Raw genomic sequence first — 19,610 nt, forward strand, 5'->3', positions numbered from 1 at the left:
GCTCAAGGTCATAGTTTTGTAGCAATGTGGCCTTATTTTTTCTAGGAGATTCTGCATCAGTTCTCATGAGGCACGCTAGAAAAAAAATCCTAGAAATTCTCACAAAAATCAGAAACATCAAACATCAATCATGTAAACTCTAATAATCATAATCATTAGTCTATTTTATTTTTTAAAAAAGTTACCCACCACTACCATTATGAAAACATTCTAAAGTAAACCCGTAACCTATATCTTAATTACCGAGCTCTACCATTATAAAAAATCATCCAATTTACCCATGCATATTATTATAAAGCATAACTTAAAATGTCATTCTAAATTTGTTTCCAAGTTACCCACGTGTGTCATTATTAAAAATAACCTAAAGTAAACACCTAAATCTTAATCTAATTATCTTCATGTTCATCATATATAAATGTCCAAAAGTAAATTAATATATGATTCTAAATTATCTATTTATGTCATTATTAATATAGAAATACTAAGTTAAGGCATATGCGCGTGATGGGTATCTCCATGTAGACCATATATACATGTATCTCAGGAAGTGATGAAAAATATTGATTTTTATGCTAAACATAATGTATGGAGGTGCGATACCAAATGAAAAAAGTGTGAATGTGGATGAAAAAGTGTATAGAGTAATTGATAATTAAAATCAATCACAACTGGATAAAGATAAATACACATCTATATGAGTATTATGTTGAAGTATTAAAAAATAAGAGAGTAGTAGGAAAACTATTTTGATTATTATCTAGGTGTCTAATTTCCAAATAATTTTCAAATACAATAGCTTTTAAAAATACAATAGCTCTAATAGGTGTCTTCCTCAGTGCCTCCTTCCCCTTCTCGATTTAGATCTCAGCGTGCTTGGGTGCTCCGGCAGCGCAGGTAAGTTCTTCCCCTTCTCGATCTAAATCTTGTTCTTCTAACCTTCTTCCCCTTCTCACATATTGATCTTGTTCTTGTTCTTGACTTCTTGTAGGTCGTTGGTCGAGCACGATGCCATCGTGCTCGCGCGGGTACGGCGTGCGCCGTTGAGGAGCCTAAGCCGCCGAGGCATTGAGAAGGTGAGGAGGAGGGAGGTCATCAGACTCTTGGAGATGGAGACTGGTACACCGACCTCCGATACACCTTGGTCGTTAGAAGAGGATATCCTCCGGGTTGGCTTGGCCGGTGGCAGCACTGCAGCTGCTATCAACCTTGATGGTGTCGGGCCTGCTGGCACGCCCAAGGTGCCGGCGCCGCCGGTGATCTCCGGTGCGAAGAGGGTCAGGAACTCCACCTCTAAGGTGTGGACCGACTTTGAGGAGCTCTTCACCATGAGGAACGGCAAGAAGATCAGGTATGGTGCTAGGTGCCTTCATTGCAGTCATGAGTACTCTGGCAAATCTTCTAGTGGTACTGGACATTTGCGCCGGCACATTCTTGCTTGCAGGAAGAGAAAAGAAAATGATTGCATGGCTCAAACTATGCTAAAGTTCAACCCTGATGGTTCTATCCATCAGGGAGTACTCTGATGCTGTTGCTCGTACTGAACTTTGCCGCTTGATAGCTAGGGAGGATCTGTCTTTAGGGTTTGGAGAGTCTAATGCCTTTGAAGAGTACATAAACCATACTCATAACACTAGATTTTCTAAATCCTCTAGGCAAACCACCACCAGAGATATGGTAAAACACTTCAGTGAACGTCATGGTAAGCTTAAGGAAATGTTAGTCTTGTCTATTTCCTCTGTTGCTCTTACTTCTGATATATGGTCTGGAAATGCTAAGAAGGATTATCTTAGTGTGGTTGCTCACTTTGTTAATGTTGATGGGAATTAGAAAAAAGATTGCTAGGTCTGAGATTCATTGATAAGTCACATACCGGTGCTAACATTGCAGAGCATATAGCCATGGTGGTTGATGAGAATGGCTTAACTGATAAGATCTTTGCTGTTACTCTTGATAATGCTTCTTCTAACTCGACAGCCATGGATAAGTTAACTCCTATTTTTTCTGGTTATATATTGTCTGCTCTTAATTCTAATAATGCAACTGATGAGGAGATAGAAGAAGAGCGTTCTCTTTTCATGCATCAATGCTGTGCATGCCATATTATCAATCCTATTGTTAAATATGGTATGAAACGTTTGAAGCCTTGCATTGTGGATTTCAAAATTGCTATATCATTCTTGAATTCATCTAATCAATACATTATAGCATACAAAAGCTATTGCTTGAGCATGGGTGTACGTCCACGTAAGTTTGGTTTGGATATGGATGTTAGATGGAACTCCACGTACCTCATGCTCAATAAGTAAAAAATCAACAGTAACTTTTCAGAAAAATTTAAAAAGCTGCCGCTCAAACAAACATGCTCTAATTGCAATTGCAAGGAACGCAGTACATTATGGCGTTCCACGTGCCTGTATCAACGATTGTCCCGATCGAGGGATGGAGGTCAATATAGGCCAGCATCGGAACCTTCTCACAAGCGCTGAATAGTGTATCTGATTACCAAGGAAATTGAGAGCTCCGGGGAGAAGAGATGGACGAGAAAGATCGATTTAGTTCGACGGCGTGAGCTGGTGACCGGTGGAGAGCAATTTCAGGCAGCCCTACGATGGTGGAACGAGAGGCGGCGGCGATTGTTCTAGCTGCGTGCCTGCGTCTGCGGGCATGCACAAGGGGCTTATGACAAATCATGTTGGATTGAGTGGGCCTTTAAATAATACCCCAATAACATATCTCTTTCTTTATTCTTTTCGATTTTGTTTTTTATCTGTTTTTTTTCCTACGTGCCAACTTACTAATCTGGTCTAAAAATAGTTGGTTCACGTTACCAAATCTCGAACTATCGTCTCGAGGAGTTATACTCTCTCGTACTAGGAATTTAAAATGTGTTGATCCTGATGTACTTGTTCTCAATTCCATCTTAATCCGAGTCCGCCAAACATATTGATCAGATTGGGTATTTTCAGGTTCGTCGAATCGGGTTCGTTGTGGCAGGTGGTCCATGATCAAGTCTGTGATGGCTTTTTTTTTTTTGCCTCCATCCCTTATACCTAAATGGGAAGGAAATAAAAAGTAGGCCTTCTGGATCATTTACGTCCTCCGTTCAGGAAAATAAGTTATTCTAAAATCTAAAAAATACAAGTTATTGCTATCGGATTTAATATGTAGTATACGTGGCGGCGGTATTCTATTCGAGGACGATGCTTCAGGGCCTGTTTGGCTCCAACCTGTTGAAGTTTAACACCCGTCACATCGGATGTTTGAATGCTAATTAGAAGTATTAAATATAGACTAATTACAAAACTAATTGTACAGTTGGAGTGTAATTCGCGAGACGAATCTATTAAGCCTAAGTAATCCATGATTTGACAATGTGGTGCTACAGTAACCATTTGCTAATGGTGAATTAATTAGGCTTAATAGATTCGTCTCGCGAATTAGCACAGGATTCTGCAATCAATTTTATAATTAGTTAATATTCAGTTCTCCTAATTAGCATCCGAACATCCGATGTGACACTGTTAAAATTTAGCACCTCGTATCCAAACACGCCGTCACAAGAAAACCAAGAAAACAACGAAACGCCTGGCGGGTCCACACACCACTGACCACAGGGGCACTGGTCTGACTTTGACCCACAACCACAAGTCGGCTCGACGCGGACAACGAGCGCGCGTGGCGAAAAAAAATCCCGCGCCCGCAACCCACGACCCCACGCGCCGCGAGCGGGAAACGCGAAACCCACTTCCCCTTTCCTAGCCGCCCTCTTCCGTTTCCCCCCTTTTCCATTCCGCCCAATCCATCGCCGCTCGCCGCAGCGTCACTGCGTCAGGTTAACCGAAACGCGCCGCGCCCGCCTCCGTTTCAAACCCGAAATTTTTCGCCGTCCCCCCCCAAATTTTTTCCCTCGCTTCTGCCTCCGCGCAACCCAACAAATCGCCTTCCTTCCCCTCCGCCTGATTAGTCTCGCCAATTCCCCCCTCAACCGAACCAACCTTCCTCTTCCCCCGAATCTCAGGTCTCCCGCCCGCACCCACCGGCCGGCCACCTACCCCGCCGGCGCGAAACCCTAATCGGCGGCCGCCTCCCTCTCCATCCCATGGCGGAGCAGGACGGCGCCGCGGGACAGAGCCCGCTCGACTCCCCTCCGGTGAGATTCGCTGACTTTTGCTTGGGTTGGTCTGGGGACTGGGGTTGCGAAGTTTCTAGGTCCCGCCGGAAGCAGTAGCTTGCGAGGTACGCTTGGGGTTGGGGACTTGCCCCAACTCCGGGAGTGGTTTCTGTGGGGCGGTTCACTACTTCACTTGATGTGTGGTGCTTGCGTCAGGGCTTTGGCGTTTTGGGTAGTTTTTCGTCTGGGTTATTGCGGTTGGTTTGGCTCGAGTCTCGTTAATTTGGGGGCACGAAGAGTTCGTGCGGGTGGGTACCCAGATTTTGGTTAATTCGGGCATTCGGCACCGGCGTCCCCCGTTGTCACTGGCTACGGCAGTGATCGCTATTACCAGCTCTAATATAGAAATGTCCGTGATGTAGTGATCGTGTCCTTTGCTCAAATCGTTATGGACTTTCAATGCAACGTTCTACCATGTTCAAACGAAATTAAATCGGATAATTCCGAGCTGCCTTTGTCCTAACCTTCCGTTTTTCTCTATTTGCACTTAACTGGCAGTAGCTGTCATAGAAGGTAATACAGTACTCTATAGTTTTTGTGTCATGATGAAAATATGGATCTAACTGTAAGGATCCCTTCTATTAGGGGGTCAGTGCTGAAAATGGGGATGAGAATACTGAGCAGCATCAACCATTTTTCTCCATGTGCCAGCCAATTCGCTCTGTTGTAAGCTCCTAACTCATGCTCCTGTCCAAATTTGTAGTGTCAATGTGTTATTATGCTCAAGTTTATAATTTGTCTCTATGTGTTCCTGTTTCTGCTTACAGAGCTACGCAAATTCGTGGGAAAGCTGTTTTGCTCCTGCTGCAAATGAAAATGACCACAATGTGAGCTCCTAACTCGAGATTTATGTGATCTTTTGGTATCTTATATAGCTTGTAATCAGTTCGTGACTCCTACTCTCTGATACAGAGTGGCTTGAACTCAATGGTGAATGACCACATCCTGATTACATCTGCTTCTCTTGGAAGCAAGCAACCTCAACCTGAGGTGCGTCCTTTCTCCCAGCCCTTATTTAAGAACTTGATGGCTCCTGTGAATTTGTTTGGGCTCATCTGTAGTAATATCTGCTTACTAGTTCACGGATGTGTTGTTTTAGGACATATCTGGTACAGTAGATGATGAAGGCAAGCCTTGTTCACCACATTCAATCGATAAGGAAGCCAGTTTGGTGCAAGATGTCATGGAAATGGAACAATCAATGGTATGAAGTGTTTGCCTTGCCATTTATTTTTTCTGCAATCAGCCCAAGAAACTGCATTTACTTCATATACCTGTTTTTTCTCTTAGTTTTTTTTTTAAAATTGTGACAATCCTCACTCAGACACCAGATGTTTGGAATTGCATAGCATGAAGCAAAACTAAGCCTGCCTGTTATGCTAAATCATGTTCTCTTCGAGAGGGAACTTGGTTTAATTTTTTATAAAATTTGTAACTTAAATGTATGGATACAATTCATATTATGGGCAGCTGATCTGCAATTGTAATTCCATATATGTGATCTCTTTAGCAATCCATGTTCCTGAATCATCTCTAGATCACTGCAAACTTGTTTGGGACAAAAAGGCTTTATTGCTGTATATAACATTAATGGCGAGTTCTGTGCCTAGATGATCCCTAATTCTTGTTTCTATATTGTAGGATGAAATTGATGTGCCACATGGAGAAGCAAGTGAGCAGCCAGAACCCCTTAGCACAGAGCAACCCGATTCAACCGTAAGTTCCACCTTCTGATATGGCCTGCTAACTCAGGCCTTTAATGTGTATGCGGCCCAATTTTGTTATATTGACGTATATACTTATACAAGTATTCTCAGGGAACTGCAATTATTTCATATATAAACATTGATCTCTTTGTGTGTCATGCGCGCATGACTGCATACACAATTACACATGCATAAGTTATTTGGCTTAGGCCTCTTAAGTTTCCTAATATTATTTTTGGGTGGTGCTGCAGGGTGGAATGGATTTATGGGATGACAAAGATAATCAGAAACTGTTGCCCCTTAACACTGATCGGTGGAACTCCAGTGTAAGACTGTTATTGTCTTAATCACATTGTATGTGCAATTTTTATTTGGTCCTTCCTTACATCAACTCATTGTATTGATGGGCTTTGTTCAATAGATTGGTGAAACTTGTGATGCTGAAGATAAGCAGTTTCCTCTGTCCTTTTCTTACAGAAGGCAACCCCAATCTGTGGTAATCTTCTGCACTAAGTTCTATACATAGTTGGCATCCTGAAGGACATTGTTTTTCATTACATCACAAAGTTTTCCCATGTACAGGGAGCAGGTCTTAGCAATATGGGGAACACATGCTTCTTAAATGCAACTCTTCAGTGCATCACTCATACTGTACCACTTTTTCTCAAGCTTCGCTCAACTGATCATTCCACTCCATGCTCATGTATGGATAATTTCATACAACTTTTTATTATTGTTTAAAAAATGTTTTCAGATTTTCTATTCCATTTTAGTTTGCATGATTTGGACTCCTGGTACCCTGCAGATGATAAAGATGGATTCTGTTCTTTCTGTGCCCTTAAAGAACATGTCGATGAATCAATTCGAAGGTCTGGATCTGTTATAATGCCCGCAAAGTTCAGAGATAATTTAAGAAGTATCCTTTCCTCTTGAACTTTTGCCTAGTCTGTTTAATTCTCCCCATTACAGCTGCTGTTTGCATATATGTTTTTCATTAGTTCACATTCTTATGCTTCCTTTCACCATTCAGTTTATCTTACTCTTCATTTAAATAATGTGCTGAGCTAGTGGATACTTTTCAACTGTTGCCAGCTTGCTATAGTCCTTCCATGTCAAGTTGTGTCATATGTGGTTCCTTAACAATATTTTCCAGAGCTATCTTCAGATTTTAGACCGGGACAGCAAGAGGATGCCCATGAATTCCTACGTTGCTTGCTTGATAACTTGCATAAGTGTACCCTTGATCCCATGTCTAAGGGCAAGGGCTCATCCTTTGATGAAGAAAGTATAGTCAAGGACATTTTCGGAGGCCAACTGAAAAGCCAGGTAATTTAGTTTTTTATCACCTATTTGTTCTCTTGTCACTTGCATCACAACTAATGCTACTCTGTGTGTCTAGTTGTCTTGCTGCGAGTGTGGTCACAGCTCGGAGACATTTGAGCCCTTCCTGGATCTAAGCTTGGAGATCGATCAGGTTGATCACCTGGTAGATGCCATGGAATCTTTTACCAAGGTAGAGCAGATCGGGGACTCTGAAGATAAGCTCACCTGTGAACGATGCAACGCTCAAGTTTGTAAGAACAAGCAGCTTACACTTCATAGAGCACCAGATGTTATTGCATTTCATCTGAAGCGTTTTACCACCCTTGACAATTCTGTTGAGAAGATTGACAAACATGTGGTATACCCTTCAGAGGTTGATTTGAAGCCGTTCCATAGTAACCCAGACACTGTGGTGAGCTTTTCTTTCTATACTGTGCCTGTTTGGAAGATGTAAGCTGTTCTAGGAATTTCTAGACTAAGGATTTGAATCCCAGTCCATCTGTTCAAACATAGTCGATAGTTTTGCCACTTAGGTAAAATTAATTTTTTGTTATACTTCCAAATGCAGGGGGAGCTGAAATATGATCTTTATGGTGTTGTTGAGCATTCTGGGTTACCCAACTATGGCCACTATGTGTGCAGTATTCGTTCTTCACCAAGCACTTGGTACTTGATGAATGACTCCCATGTATGTGCCACAAATCCTTTTTTGTTTTGTTACCACAAGTCAGTTGCTACTGCTTTGTTGACATGAACCTTTTCTCCATTTTAATATGCCAGTTATTTTGCAGGTTGATTCGATTACAGATGCAAGCGCGTTAAACAAGGAAGCATATATTCTCTTCTATGTTCGGCAGGGCAAATTTCCATGGTTCTCTAGTTTGCTAGAGGTCAAAGATGCCCTACATGCTGAGGATGCTCGCGGTGCATCTCCTGTGTCTGTTTTGGAAAATATTGATGCAAACTGTTCAACGTCTTCTGGAGGAGGCAGTAGCAGTAATTCTGGTGATAAATTAGAGAAAAATGAAGCCAGGCAGTTGGAGGAGTTAGAGAAGGATGAAACCAGTCAATACAAAGTATCATTCTGTCATGAGGAGCCATCTAAGAGAAGTTCACTTGGTGCTTCCAACATCAATAATACAAGAGATGAAATCAGTCCACCCAGAGCATCTCTCCAAGATGATGTTGTTAGATGTCCCCGTAGTGTAGAAACTACCAATCTGGATAGGCCCTCTACTCCTCTGCCCTCGAAGCGATCATTCTCACATAATGAGTTTGGTGTGTTTGAGTTTGAGGACTTTGGTAAGGATGCATTTTAATTAGCTGGTATTAAGTTCTGGTTTTATTTTTGCAAATCATCTATCTTATTTCCCTTGATAGAATTCCAACCTCAATTCATTGTCCAGTTGACATTAGTTTTGTCACATTTATTATTCATCGATTAATGAACCCCTAGACAAAGTGATCCTAATCACTCCACCCTTTAATTTTAGACATCAGACTTGCAGTGTTGTGCTAAATATCTTGAATACGACTTAATTGTTTTTCAATGCTGTTGATTGCCTTACATGTCATAAAACATTGCTCATTCACCTTTTTAAAGGCTCATGTTTCTGCTTGTCTCATTTACAGATGATGACGAAGACACTCCTTTGCTTCCAGATCTGAAATTTCACCCTAAGGCAAAGAAACCTAAGGCTGCATCTGCATCTAAAGCTGTGAAGGGCCCCAGTATTGATCAGAACGCAAGACGTTTGATGAGTGGCATGCCATCCTCAAGAAGAAAAGGTCTCCTGGACTGCATGGTCACACAACAAAATGCACATCAGGAGTCTCGTAGTCGCAGATGCCCCACAAGCGACCCTATGGACAAAAAGAAACGGAAGTTGGTTCAATGCTAGGTATTTTCAAGTTTGGGCACCACAAATCTTGTATTTCTGTATATCCTTTTTTGTTTTCTTTTGCTACTCTCTTGCTGTATATCTTGGTCTAGCATCCATGCTGTCCTCCACTGCCCTTTAATCTAATTTAGCTGTCATAAACTTTATGGCCGGCTAGATTGGTTGCAGGGTACATGAGAGCATAAGAGTCAGTTAATCTATCTACTTTTTTTTTTTGCTTCCTCCTGATGTGCCATCGCACACCTATCAACTATGCTGTATGGGATTTGCACCTGCACCAACTGCCCATTTTGTTTAGTAGGTAGCACTACTTGGACAGAACAGGGCTTATCTTGTATGGAACATAACCAGGGAAAAGAAATGAAATCGAGTTTATCTGAAATCTTGTTCAATTCTGTAACATAGCAAGCAGCAATTTTGTTAGTCGACAGTGATGTTAAAAAAAAAACTCGACAATGATGTTTTCTTAACTAATCTTCTCGTCTGCTGTCTTTGTTACTGGTCTTGTGTTTTCCCTGTGGGGGTTTCAGTTTGATATTGTACTCTGAAACGACAATGTATGCAAGTCAGGGATAGAGAACTTTAGCTTGCAGGTGGTATGCCATCTAACAACCATCGCTGTATACTCGTGAAAAGAGGGATAATATCGTAAGAGATTTCGGAGGAAAAGAAGATCGTCTAGTTCTGGCTATCTGGGACACCGGACGAGGAGTTGAGGACTTGCCAATCATACGATTCAAGGATCGCAGAACGAAAAAACAGTGAGGTGTCTTGATAGAAAAAACTTATATTTCACTAATTTACTATTGTTATATAGTTCTTTAATCGGCCGAACTATCACCGAAGGGGTGGTGGCGCAGTTGGCTAGCGCGTAGGTCTCATAGCTAATTGAGTTATCCTGAGGTCGAGAGTTCGAGCCTCTCTCACCCCATATTTTTCCCCCTTTTCCCACCTGATTTTTTTTAGCTAACATCGTCTCATCTCTGCCTGACTACCCATATCTGCGTTTTCCCTTCCCTATCCACCCCGATTTTTTTCCCTGACAAAGTCCCTTCCCATTTTTTTTGCTGATACCATCTCCCCATGTCCTCGGAGCTAATATAAGCTATTCACACTTCACTCTCTTCCTCCTCACTGTCAGCACGCCGACACGCTACTCCCGCCCCATCTCACTTGGTCTTATGCACAGGTAAGAGCTCCGGACTACGCATTACATCGTGTGGATAGTCACCAGCCGGTCAGACTCCGAAATCGAGCGACTTCTTTCACAGGTATATTAGCATGCTTGAGGTCACTGTAGTAAAATCCAGCATTCATTTTTATGCAAACAAAGCAACATGGTTGAGAAGCTCAGATAAGATCTCTTTTTAGCCAATTCAGCACCTTAATTCTCCAGATAAGATCAAGACTAAGACCAAAACAAAAAAATGGTAACATGGATCCTCACAACATCATAGGCTCAGTTCATCTCTTGGCATTATACTTCCACAATAGTTAGGGAATATAGAACACAACATACAGTGACTAGCCGAACATCCTTTCACAACACTGAACAATCTCGCTAATACCGCTGCATCCGCTGGATTTTGCTACTAATACAGAAAAGATAAATTTGTTTCTACACCAAAAGGGCACTAGAGGAAATCCTCTCCTCAAGAACCACCAGCACCACCACCTGGGCCCTCATTAGCTGGCTTGCGGTTCAGGTATCTTATAACAGCATCCTCAACCCTATTTCATCGTGGAACCAAAATCACGTTGTCAGCACATGGATACATGATGTTCAAGAAAAAAAGGAGGTCAATCGTAGGTATTGTTAGAGCTTACCATGGTTGGTTGTAGAAATCTGCGCGTCTTTCCTTTTCAATGTTCCTATTCGCTTCGCCGGCGACCAGCTTCAAATCTTTGCTCTGAGAAGCTATCAGGCCGTTAATGAACTCCACCGGGGACTGACTGAAACCCAGGAAGAAAGCCCTCCTCCTGCGGTGCTCATGGATCTTCTTGATCGAGGCAGATATCACATCGTCGCAGGCCTCAATGTCCTTGTGCTTCTCAGTGTTGGCAAGGAATGCCATCATCTCCTTCTGCAGCGGGAAGGGCACATCCACCAGCACATCATAGCAAGCACTTGCGGAAGCTCCATTGCCTGATAGCTTAATCTTGTGCTCCAAGTTGATGGGCGGTGGGGCAGACAGATGCTGAGATATCTTCTGCGACAGCATTGCAAACTTCAGTTTATCCTCCCCAAACACCTTCTTCAATTGAGGGTCACACATGAAGAAGGAAGGGTCATTTGGGTTCTGAAGCTTCTTCGCCTTGATGTACTGCCAGAGGGCAGCAATCACCCGCGCGCGAGTGTCCACCTCGACCCCGAGCACCTCCATCAGCGGCTGTGACAGCTTAAACTTCTCAGGGTTGTAGTTCATCTCCAGCCGGATGTTCGCAACAAACTCCTTATCCCCTTTCCTCTTCACCTCGAAACCTTCCTGCTGGGCGGCAGAACGCGCATTTTCCCAGATGATCAGTGGGTTTTCAGGGTACAGCTGTGGGTCCAGCGCAATGGTCACCCTCTTGAAGAATTGGGAGAACTTCGGATACACCGGGTTGTGCTTGGGCACCACGCTGGCAGGGTCCAGCTCGGCGCCATCCTCGAGCACGCGGCCGATGATCTTGAGCGACCAGGTGGGCGGGTCGGCGTTCTTGGGCGGCGGGATGGCGCGCGGGCCCTGGTTGGCGAAGGTGTTGAAGACGTAGATGCGGAGCGTGCGCTGGAGTGAGGGCGGCGTCTTGAGCGCCTCCTGGATGTCCACTTTCTTCCGCGCCAGCGCCGCGTCCACGCGGGCCTCGAACTCGAGCAGCTGCGTGTAGAGCGCGGACTCCGGGAGCAGCGCGGCGACGCGGTCCGGGAGCTGCTTCTCCGGGAGCTTGCGCTTCTTGTTGCGTCGCGCGGCGGGGGTGAGGTCGACGCCTCCGGAGTTCGCCACGGCCGCCGCCGCCGCCGAAGCCTTGTACGCGGCAGCTGCCGAAGCCGCCGCGGCGGCCGAGGTAGACCCGGGACCCGGGGGCCGCACGGGGGGCTTCTGCGGGGGGCGCTTGGCCGATTGCGCCGCCGCGGCGGCGGCGGCCGCCATGAGCGGGGTCTGGGGCGAGGAGGCGCCCATGTGGATCTGGAAGGCGGGGTTGTGGGACGGCGGCGTGTGGAAGAGGCCCTGGAACGGGGAGCCGGCGAGGGAGGGTGGGCGGAGGTGGGTCATGGGCGTCGCCGGGGAGCCGCCCGGCTGCGGCTGCTGCTGGGGATGCGGCGGGCGCGGCTGGGGCGGGCCGCCGGTCGGGTTGGGGTTGCCGCCGGAGGCCATGGCGGCGACGGCGGCGGCAAGCGCGAGATCGGATCTCGGTGGGGGTGGGGAACTGGGGATTGGGGAAGCTAGGGTTTGGTGGCCCGTTGGCGTTGCATATCCGATGGAACAGCCACCGGATCGGTATTGGACGGACAGGATCTGCGCGTGAGCATCCACATCAGCAAATGTTTCCAAAACCCCCTAGGGAAAGTGTAGCATTTGAGAAGGAAGTCCTGGTCCATATCACATTCACAATCACATCCCTAGATTTGTTCCCCTTCACATTCCAGATCCCTCCCTCTTCTCTGAAAACGACGACAATCCAATTGTTTGCAACTCATTGTCAAGTGCGTAATAGCCATACTGAGTGGTGTGCAAATCATTATTAGTACAAGATTAGACTACATTTGCAGGGTTGCTCTAGAATGATGCCCTACTATGCTATATCCATTTTCTAGTTTTAGGTTCGTAGATGTGCAATGTCATAACCACAAGCGCTTCTTATTGGTGCCTTTTGGCATGCCATCTGTTATATATTTCCTTGTGTTCTAGTACAATAGTGTAGATCAACAATTGTTCTTTTTGTTAAGCTTTTACATTCCATTGCTAGATGTGACTATTTCATAGAGTTAAGCATGTACTAGCTTATGTTGTGTAGTAGATTGATGCTAGGTTGTACTCAGCTTGATCAATCAAAGGGTAGCTCTGTTCTTCTTTTATTGTCAGGTCTTGTGCTAGTGATGTTTCTGTTTTCTCCACATCAGATCAGTGGGCTGTACAACCAATGGACAGTCTTGTGCAGAGATTTGGCTGGACAAATTGCGGTGGGAGCGGATGTTCCTCGACAGCGTCCACGCACAATGTGTTTTTCAACTTGATATTGTACTGTGAAACTACAATGTGTGGGGTTCAGAGAAGAAGCAATGTCTTCCACAGTTTACTCTTGCTTACCATTGGCCACTTGCTTGCAGATAGCATGCCATCTCAACCATTGCTGTGAAATAATGTAAGAGATTTCAGAGGACAGAAGGTCTTCTAGGTTTGTCCCGCTGGGATAAGGGATGAGGACTCATGCAGGTTTACCAATGATGGCATGGCAGAACAGCATAACGTCTTAAATGAAGAGCGGTGGATTAGCACTGATATGTTAAATCAAACTAGTTTCTTCTCCAATCGCTTTGAGAGTTAAATTCCCGTGAATCCACGATTCGTAGCAAAACCGGGAACTACCCGCCGTTCAAATCAAATCATTATATATGCATAAACCATGACAAACTCAATGGAATACCGGCACGCTGCACGACCGACGGCGTTTGGGGAGAAGCCCCCGCGGAGGAAGAGACAAAGAGACGTTTCAACCTCTACATCCAAGATCGAATCGGGGTGGTGCTTGCCACGACGCCACGACGGGGGACCTGGTGAGGCTGACGCCCTACAGCAAGTTCACGGTGTTGTTCAACTATGTGGAGCGGCTGAGCCTGAACATGGCGAAGATGAGAGTTCACAGGTGGGAGGAGTACCGGGGGTGTCCGGAGACCGTGCATGGCTACCTAATCAAGTATCGACCACAATTTATTCCTTCTCTCTATTCCTTCTCTCATGGCAGTTCACCAGCGAAAAGGTAAGTAAATATCTTTAGCAAGAGGTCTAACAAAAATATCAGCCTCAATTTAGTTGTTTATGTAGATGAGATCTATTTTATTTTTAACTAATTTCAACATACAACATGTATATGCATTATTTTGCGTAATTAATGAACTAATCTCTCATGAACGAAAGTTGCATTATGCGCTCAAAGTCAAAGCTCTCGTCTCTCAGCTTTGGCGCCAAAGCTTCCAAGAGTTTGAGTATTTTCATTTCGATTATAATTTTATCAAATTTGGTATATTTTTTCTCCTTCGTGGAGAACATTAGCGGGATCTCTATTTAGAAGTTTAGATAGATATCATGAGTGAGATTAGAGGTCTCAAAATAAATTTTCACAAAAGTGAGATTTTCTACTTTGGACAAGCAAAAGAACATGAGGCCTTGTATTTGCAGCTTTTTGTTGTAAATTAGGCTCTTATCCTTTTCGCTATCTAGGCATACCAATTCATTTTAGAAAGTTATGTAACAAGGACTAGAAATTAGTCGGAGAGAGATTTGAGAAAAGACTATGTGGTTGGAAAGGTAAAATGTTATCTGTTGGTAGAAGATTAGTGCTGATTATTCAGTTCTATCTAGTTTACCAATGTTCATGTTATATTCCTTTGAGGTTTCAAGGGGAGTCCTTAAAAGATAGATTATTTTTGATATAGGTTTTATTGGCAGTATGATCAGCATAAGAAAAAAATATAGACTAGCAAAGTGGGAAGTCTTATGCCAACTAAAGAACCAAGGAGGTCTAGGGATTTTGAACCTAGATATCCAGAATAAATTCTTGTTAAGTAATGGCTTTTCAAGTTGTGTAATGAGGATTGAATTCGGTAGGAACTTTTAAGGAGCAAACACCTTAAAGGCAAGGCATTAGGCCAAGTATATAAGAAACCCGAGGATTTAAAAGTGCATCTTGGCCCCCCTAAATGGGTTTTTGTGTTGATGACATGGATAATTAAGGAACTAATGATTTTATTGAGAAATTGATAGGCTCAAAGTAAAAGAAATAAAAAGATGCAAGAAAGTACCCTGAATTTGTTGAAGAACAGTGTTGGAGCTTAAGAGAAGATTGTTTATCATTTTCTAATTTTGAATTTGAGTATAATAACACTATACTATAAAGGAGGATACGGCCTGTTGACTTGAAAATATCAAAGTGCTCATTCGAGACACTAACCACCTATGAGAGACACCTTAATCACACACATGCACATGTAGTTTCTCATAGATTTTGCATTTATCCAAAGTTCTGACTGGTTGTCGGAAGTTTCGACATGTGCTGGAAGTTCCCAGTAACTTCCGACTGGGGGTGCTAAGTGAATTTATTTGAACAGGTCTAAAGTTCCGACTCGGTGTCAGAAGTTCCGACAATCAATTAATAGCACAACAATGGCTAGTTTTTGAGGCTCAGGTATTTATACCCCCTCAGCACCCCTTCATTTGTTGCTGACCCAACTCGAGACAAATACCTCCAAGAGCATTCAATACTCCTCCCCACTTCCTCCTTGAGCTAAATCTTTAAGAGTTTTGAGCTAGGGTTTGGGTGAGAGAAGGATTTGAGGTGTGTGACTTTAGCTTTGAGTGTGAGGTCAACCAAGTTCATCTCAAGAGCACTTGAAGCATCTTCAGTTTTCGATTCGCGTTTGTTACTCATGAAGTTTGCTTCTAGATGGTTCAACTGCCCATTTGAGCGCCTTCTTATTGTGGTGCGCCCAGAAAGTTTGTATTGCCCATCCTTTTGCAGGATTCGTACTAAGTGACTCAATCCTCCTTTGTGATTGATTGAGAGAGGTAAAGGGTTAGTGAGGATCTAGCTCTTTGTGAGCTCCTCAACGGAGACGTAGCTTCCTTTGTATGAGTGAATTTCGGTAAACAAATCATTTGTCTCGTGTGCTTGTTGTGTTCTTCAAATTCTTGTTGACCTAGAGCTTGATTTGTGCCGATATATATTCTTGTGAAGTTTCTATCATAAAGATTACCTGCAGTAGTCTCTATAGTTCATTGCTGAAATCTTGATTCAAATAGATTCTGCTAAAACCTATTTAAATTTTTATTTCGTAGAGTACTTTTTACTCTATCGGAAGGTCCGCTCCTGTACCGGAAGTTCCGGCACAGTGTCGGAAGTTCCGATCCATTTAACTCTGCTGCGAAGAATTTTCAGGTTTTAAAGATTGAGCCTATTCACCCCCCTCTAGGCATCACACGATCCTTTTCAGGATTCATAATTTTGGATGCGTTTAATGGGTGCGAAGGAAGATTTTTTGTAGCTGGGATGATTTAAAGTGAATTCAGGAAATCATACTAGATTTTGGGAAGATGTTTGGATGGGGAACCAAACTTTGAAAGATAAGTATCCTCATTTATACAATATCGTATGGAAGAAACTAGTCACAGTTGCATATGTTTTTAGTACTACTCCTCTAAATATCTCTTTTAGGAGATTTCTGGCGGGGGTTAAGCTAATAGATTGGTACAACTTAGTGGCTACAATATTAAATTTCAACCTTCCGGGGGAAGCGATGTGTTCATATGGGCACTTAGTAAGAAAAATAATTTTAGTGTTCATTCAATGTACAAATTTTAGTGTTCATTCAATGTACAAACATCTCATCAGTAACTCATCAGTAATGGTGTTAGAGTCACACAAGAGATGGCAAATGAAAATACCATTAAAGTTCAAGATCTTTATGTGGTATATAAAGAAAGAATAATCTTAATAAAGGATAATTTAGCCTAGGAAAATTGGAATGGTAACAAATAATGCAGTTTTTTTTAGTTGTGTGGAAACCATTATGCTAAATTCCTTTGGCAGGCTCTACACATATTATTTGGAATTGCTCCACCAACCAGTACTGATCTTTTTAATCTACTATATTGAGGGGCCACAACGCTTTGTTGGGCTATTTGGAATACATGGAATGAAGTGCCAACCGAAAACTTTTTTGCACGTACTGTTTAGGGGGACATACTAGTTTAGGTTTTGGGTCAAGTTGCAGCGAAGTGAGAATGATCAGGAGGCTCTAATCATAGCATGTCATTCGCTGGAGATGGCTACCTTGTGTTTCTTCACTTTGAATGGATGGTCCTTTAATTTATGGATTAGTGTTTAAAATTTGGTTTGCTTACGGATGATTCATTTGAGTGTAGCTTTTATGCTATTACTTGTAATAATTAAGATGTGATACCTCTTCATGTAAGAGAGTGAAGTCGGATGCCTTTTCCATTATGAAAAAGAGATAGATATTCATGAAAAAGGAGATTTCGAGACTCTCAGAGTTGCGTAAAATATACTTCTAAAAGGAAACCATACAATGATATGTGGTCCTTGTGCCTACTCGAGATTTTGTAAAAAAGAAAAACAAAACCTGCACCTCCTCTGTCATAGTTTGGCCACTGGCCCTAGGCAGCTTGGTTGGGTTCGTGGAATGTGGCCATTGTGGCTCTTAAATCTGTACAATCCTTGGCATCACTAAGGTTAGTTGAGCTTACACCTTGGTCACCACCTGGTGCTCAAAGGAACTGGTGAAATGTCGTGTGCCAAATTTGCATTGTCTGTAGTACTGATCCCAGAAGGAAGGCAGCGGGAGTGTAGTGGCGTCTGTAAGCTGTATGCCCAAGGGATTGGTTTCGTAATGAAGTGTTTTAGTGCTCATTGCCTCGAAATGCCAACAGTTAATCGTGCTTGAAGCTGCTGCATCTTCTTTGACGGAGTGTCAATTAGTAGAGTGGTGATATTTTCTACTCAGCTCCCACTTCTTTTGTTACTGCAGCAGAACTATATATGTTAATGGGTTGTTCGGTTACAGAGTTAAGGCTGATTTTGCATTTCAGCCTGTACAGCAGCAAGCAATGCATTGCTACATAAGACGAAACTATTAGAAGAAGCTACTCATTTTGACATAGTACAGTATTTTGCTTGACAACAACAGGACCTCGGTGACAGTGAAGGAGTTGGCCAAGCAGTTGGTGAGTATTTGTTTGCTCAAGACTTAAATTCTTGGCTGCATACTTACTGTGCTGAGTTGAACCATGGCAATGATCTAGTTGAGCTACCAGTACTGAACGATTTCAATTCACCAATCTGTTGTGCTAATATTGAACGGACTGAGATTAGATATTCACCGACCATGGCATGGGTGGAAATATTCAGAACATGAACTAATCCCCTCCTCTCTACTGAACCTCTTCCTCCTCTAGATTATCTTCTACGAAAAGTCGAAACCACGTGAGAAACCTGAGGCCCTCCGCGTCCCTCCCAGACGGCGCCGAGGGCGACTACCACCGCCAGCCAAAAAAGCCTCGCCTCGACTCCTGTTGCTCGTTGTTCCCCCTTCCAACTACCTCTGTTTCTCCCTCTCGTTTCTTCCTTGAGGCTAGCGATGGACCAAACCAAGGGGCTAGCCACTGGACATAGCTGCTCCTCCCCGTGCAAAGGACACATCCGGCCTGAAGGGGCTTTCTAGAGGCCTGATCTAGTGCCGAAGCACATGGATCCAATGCGGGCACGCAGTGACCGGGCACCATAGGCTGAGGTCGGCGCGCACCTCAGGTGGGCAACGCCCCGAGCAGCGAGGGGTAAGCCGACCGCGGCCTTTGGAGGACTAGTAGTTTGCGGACTAAGCTGATGCCGGTCGGCATCGTGTTGTGGCTTCCGTTGTGCTCGATGCAGGTGGATCCACCAGTGCTCCTTACCGTGCATTGCCTGGACATAGGATTGGGCTGGGGTGGCGTGTGGTGGCGGCGGCCGATGAGGCTGCTGTCTACATATGTGTGCCAATGGTGTGAGTCGCCGGTGAAAGCCTGGTTTCCTACCTGCAACAACGACGACGCTTGCGGGCGCTGTTCTCCTCCATGGAGGTGTTGTCTTGTGACTCCTATACCATCTCCACCGTCGGTACCGTTCACAGATGTGGCGGAGGCTGTTGTGCAGCGAAAGCTTCGCGCCCGAAGCAGGAGGGTATCTCACCTTTGCACAATAAGTTGTGATCCTCGGCTGCTCGGTGCCGCCTATCTTCTTCATCTCTTCATTGTCGGTATACTTCTTGCACTTGTTGACATTGGTTGTTGGCTATCGTTCTGGTTCGGTGAGTGTCCCCCATTTGGCTCCTCTACTCCGTCGATACTCTTCTGTTGATGGTGCCATCAAATTTTATACCGGGTGGTGTTTCCACCTCTTCCACCATTCCCCTTCGAGGCTTCCTCCCCTCAAATAGCGTTGGATGATGGTATGTGAAGCTCGGATGTCCTTCTAAAGGTGTTACCATTAGCTTCAAGGAAGATCGTCGTGTCCGGTAGGCTCTGGTTTGTGCACTTCTCGCCACCTTTAGTCCCCCTTCGTTGATGGTCCCTCAGATGGAGGGCAACAACGAAGCGACGCAGCTACGAGGGGTGGTGTGGTCGTGCAATGGTCAGGGAGTATTGGCGAGTATGTTGTTCAATGGTGGCTCTAATCGGCGAACGGTGGTTGTTTTTCGGCTTGTGTCATGACTTGTGTCTAAATTATATACGTGTTGTATTTCTCTTTCTTTGTGGC

At 44.0% G+C, this 19,610-nt stretch overlaps 2 protein-coding genes and 1 non-coding gene across 3 annotated transcripts; 2 read left to right on the plus strand and 1 right to left on the minus strand.

Moving 5' to 3' along the window:
* Window positions 1–3,783: 3,783 nt before the first annotated feature.
* On the plus strand, window positions 3,784–9,486 carry LOC117833794 (ubiquitin carboxyl-terminal hydrolase 20). The gene is made up of 15 exons (XM_034713397.2): window positions 3,784–4,153; window positions 4,760–4,840; window positions 4,942–5,001; window positions 5,087–5,164; window positions 5,274–5,378; window positions 5,816–5,890; window positions 6,132–6,206; window positions 6,302–6,376; window positions 6,463–6,583; window positions 6,686–6,796; window positions 7,034–7,206; window positions 7,280–7,615; window positions 7,772–7,891; window positions 7,995–8,505; window positions 8,836–9,486. The coding sequence occupies exons 1-15, from the start codon at window positions 4,103–4,105 to the stop codon at window positions 9,102–9,104; spliced, it is 2,241 nt and encodes a 746-aa protein (XP_034569288.1). The 5' UTR covers window positions 3,784–4,102; the 3' UTR covers window positions 9,105–9,486.
* Window positions 9,487–9,949: 463 nt separating this feature from the next.
* Window positions 9,950–10,035, plus strand: TRNAM-CAU (transfer RNA methionine (anticodon CAU)). The gene is given in 2 exon segments: window positions 9,950–9,987; window positions 10,000–10,035. It is a non-coding gene; the product is annotated as a tRNA-Met (tRNA).
* Window positions 10,036–10,558: 523 nt separating this feature from the next.
* Window positions 10,559–12,522, minus strand: LOC117833804 (SWI/SNF complex component SNF12 homolog). The gene is made up of 2 exons (XM_034713406.2): window positions 10,932–12,522; window positions 10,559–10,835 (listed from the first exon to the last, which is right to left on the minus strand). Exons 1-2 carry the CDS (start codon window positions 12,458–12,460, stop codon window positions 10,757–10,759), a joined length of 1,608 nt encoding a protein of 535 aa, XP_034569297.1. The 5' UTR covers window positions 12,461–12,522; the 3' UTR covers window positions 10,559–10,756.
* Window positions 12,523–19,610: the final 7,088 nt, after the last annotated feature.

Source organism: Setaria viridis, chromosome 1, assembly GCF_005286985.2.
Source record: "Setaria viridis chromosome 1, Setaria_viridis_v4.0, whole genome shotgun sequence".
Taxonomy (NCBI): Eukaryota; Viridiplantae; Streptophyta; class Magnoliopsida; order Poales; family Poaceae; genus Setaria; species Setaria viridis.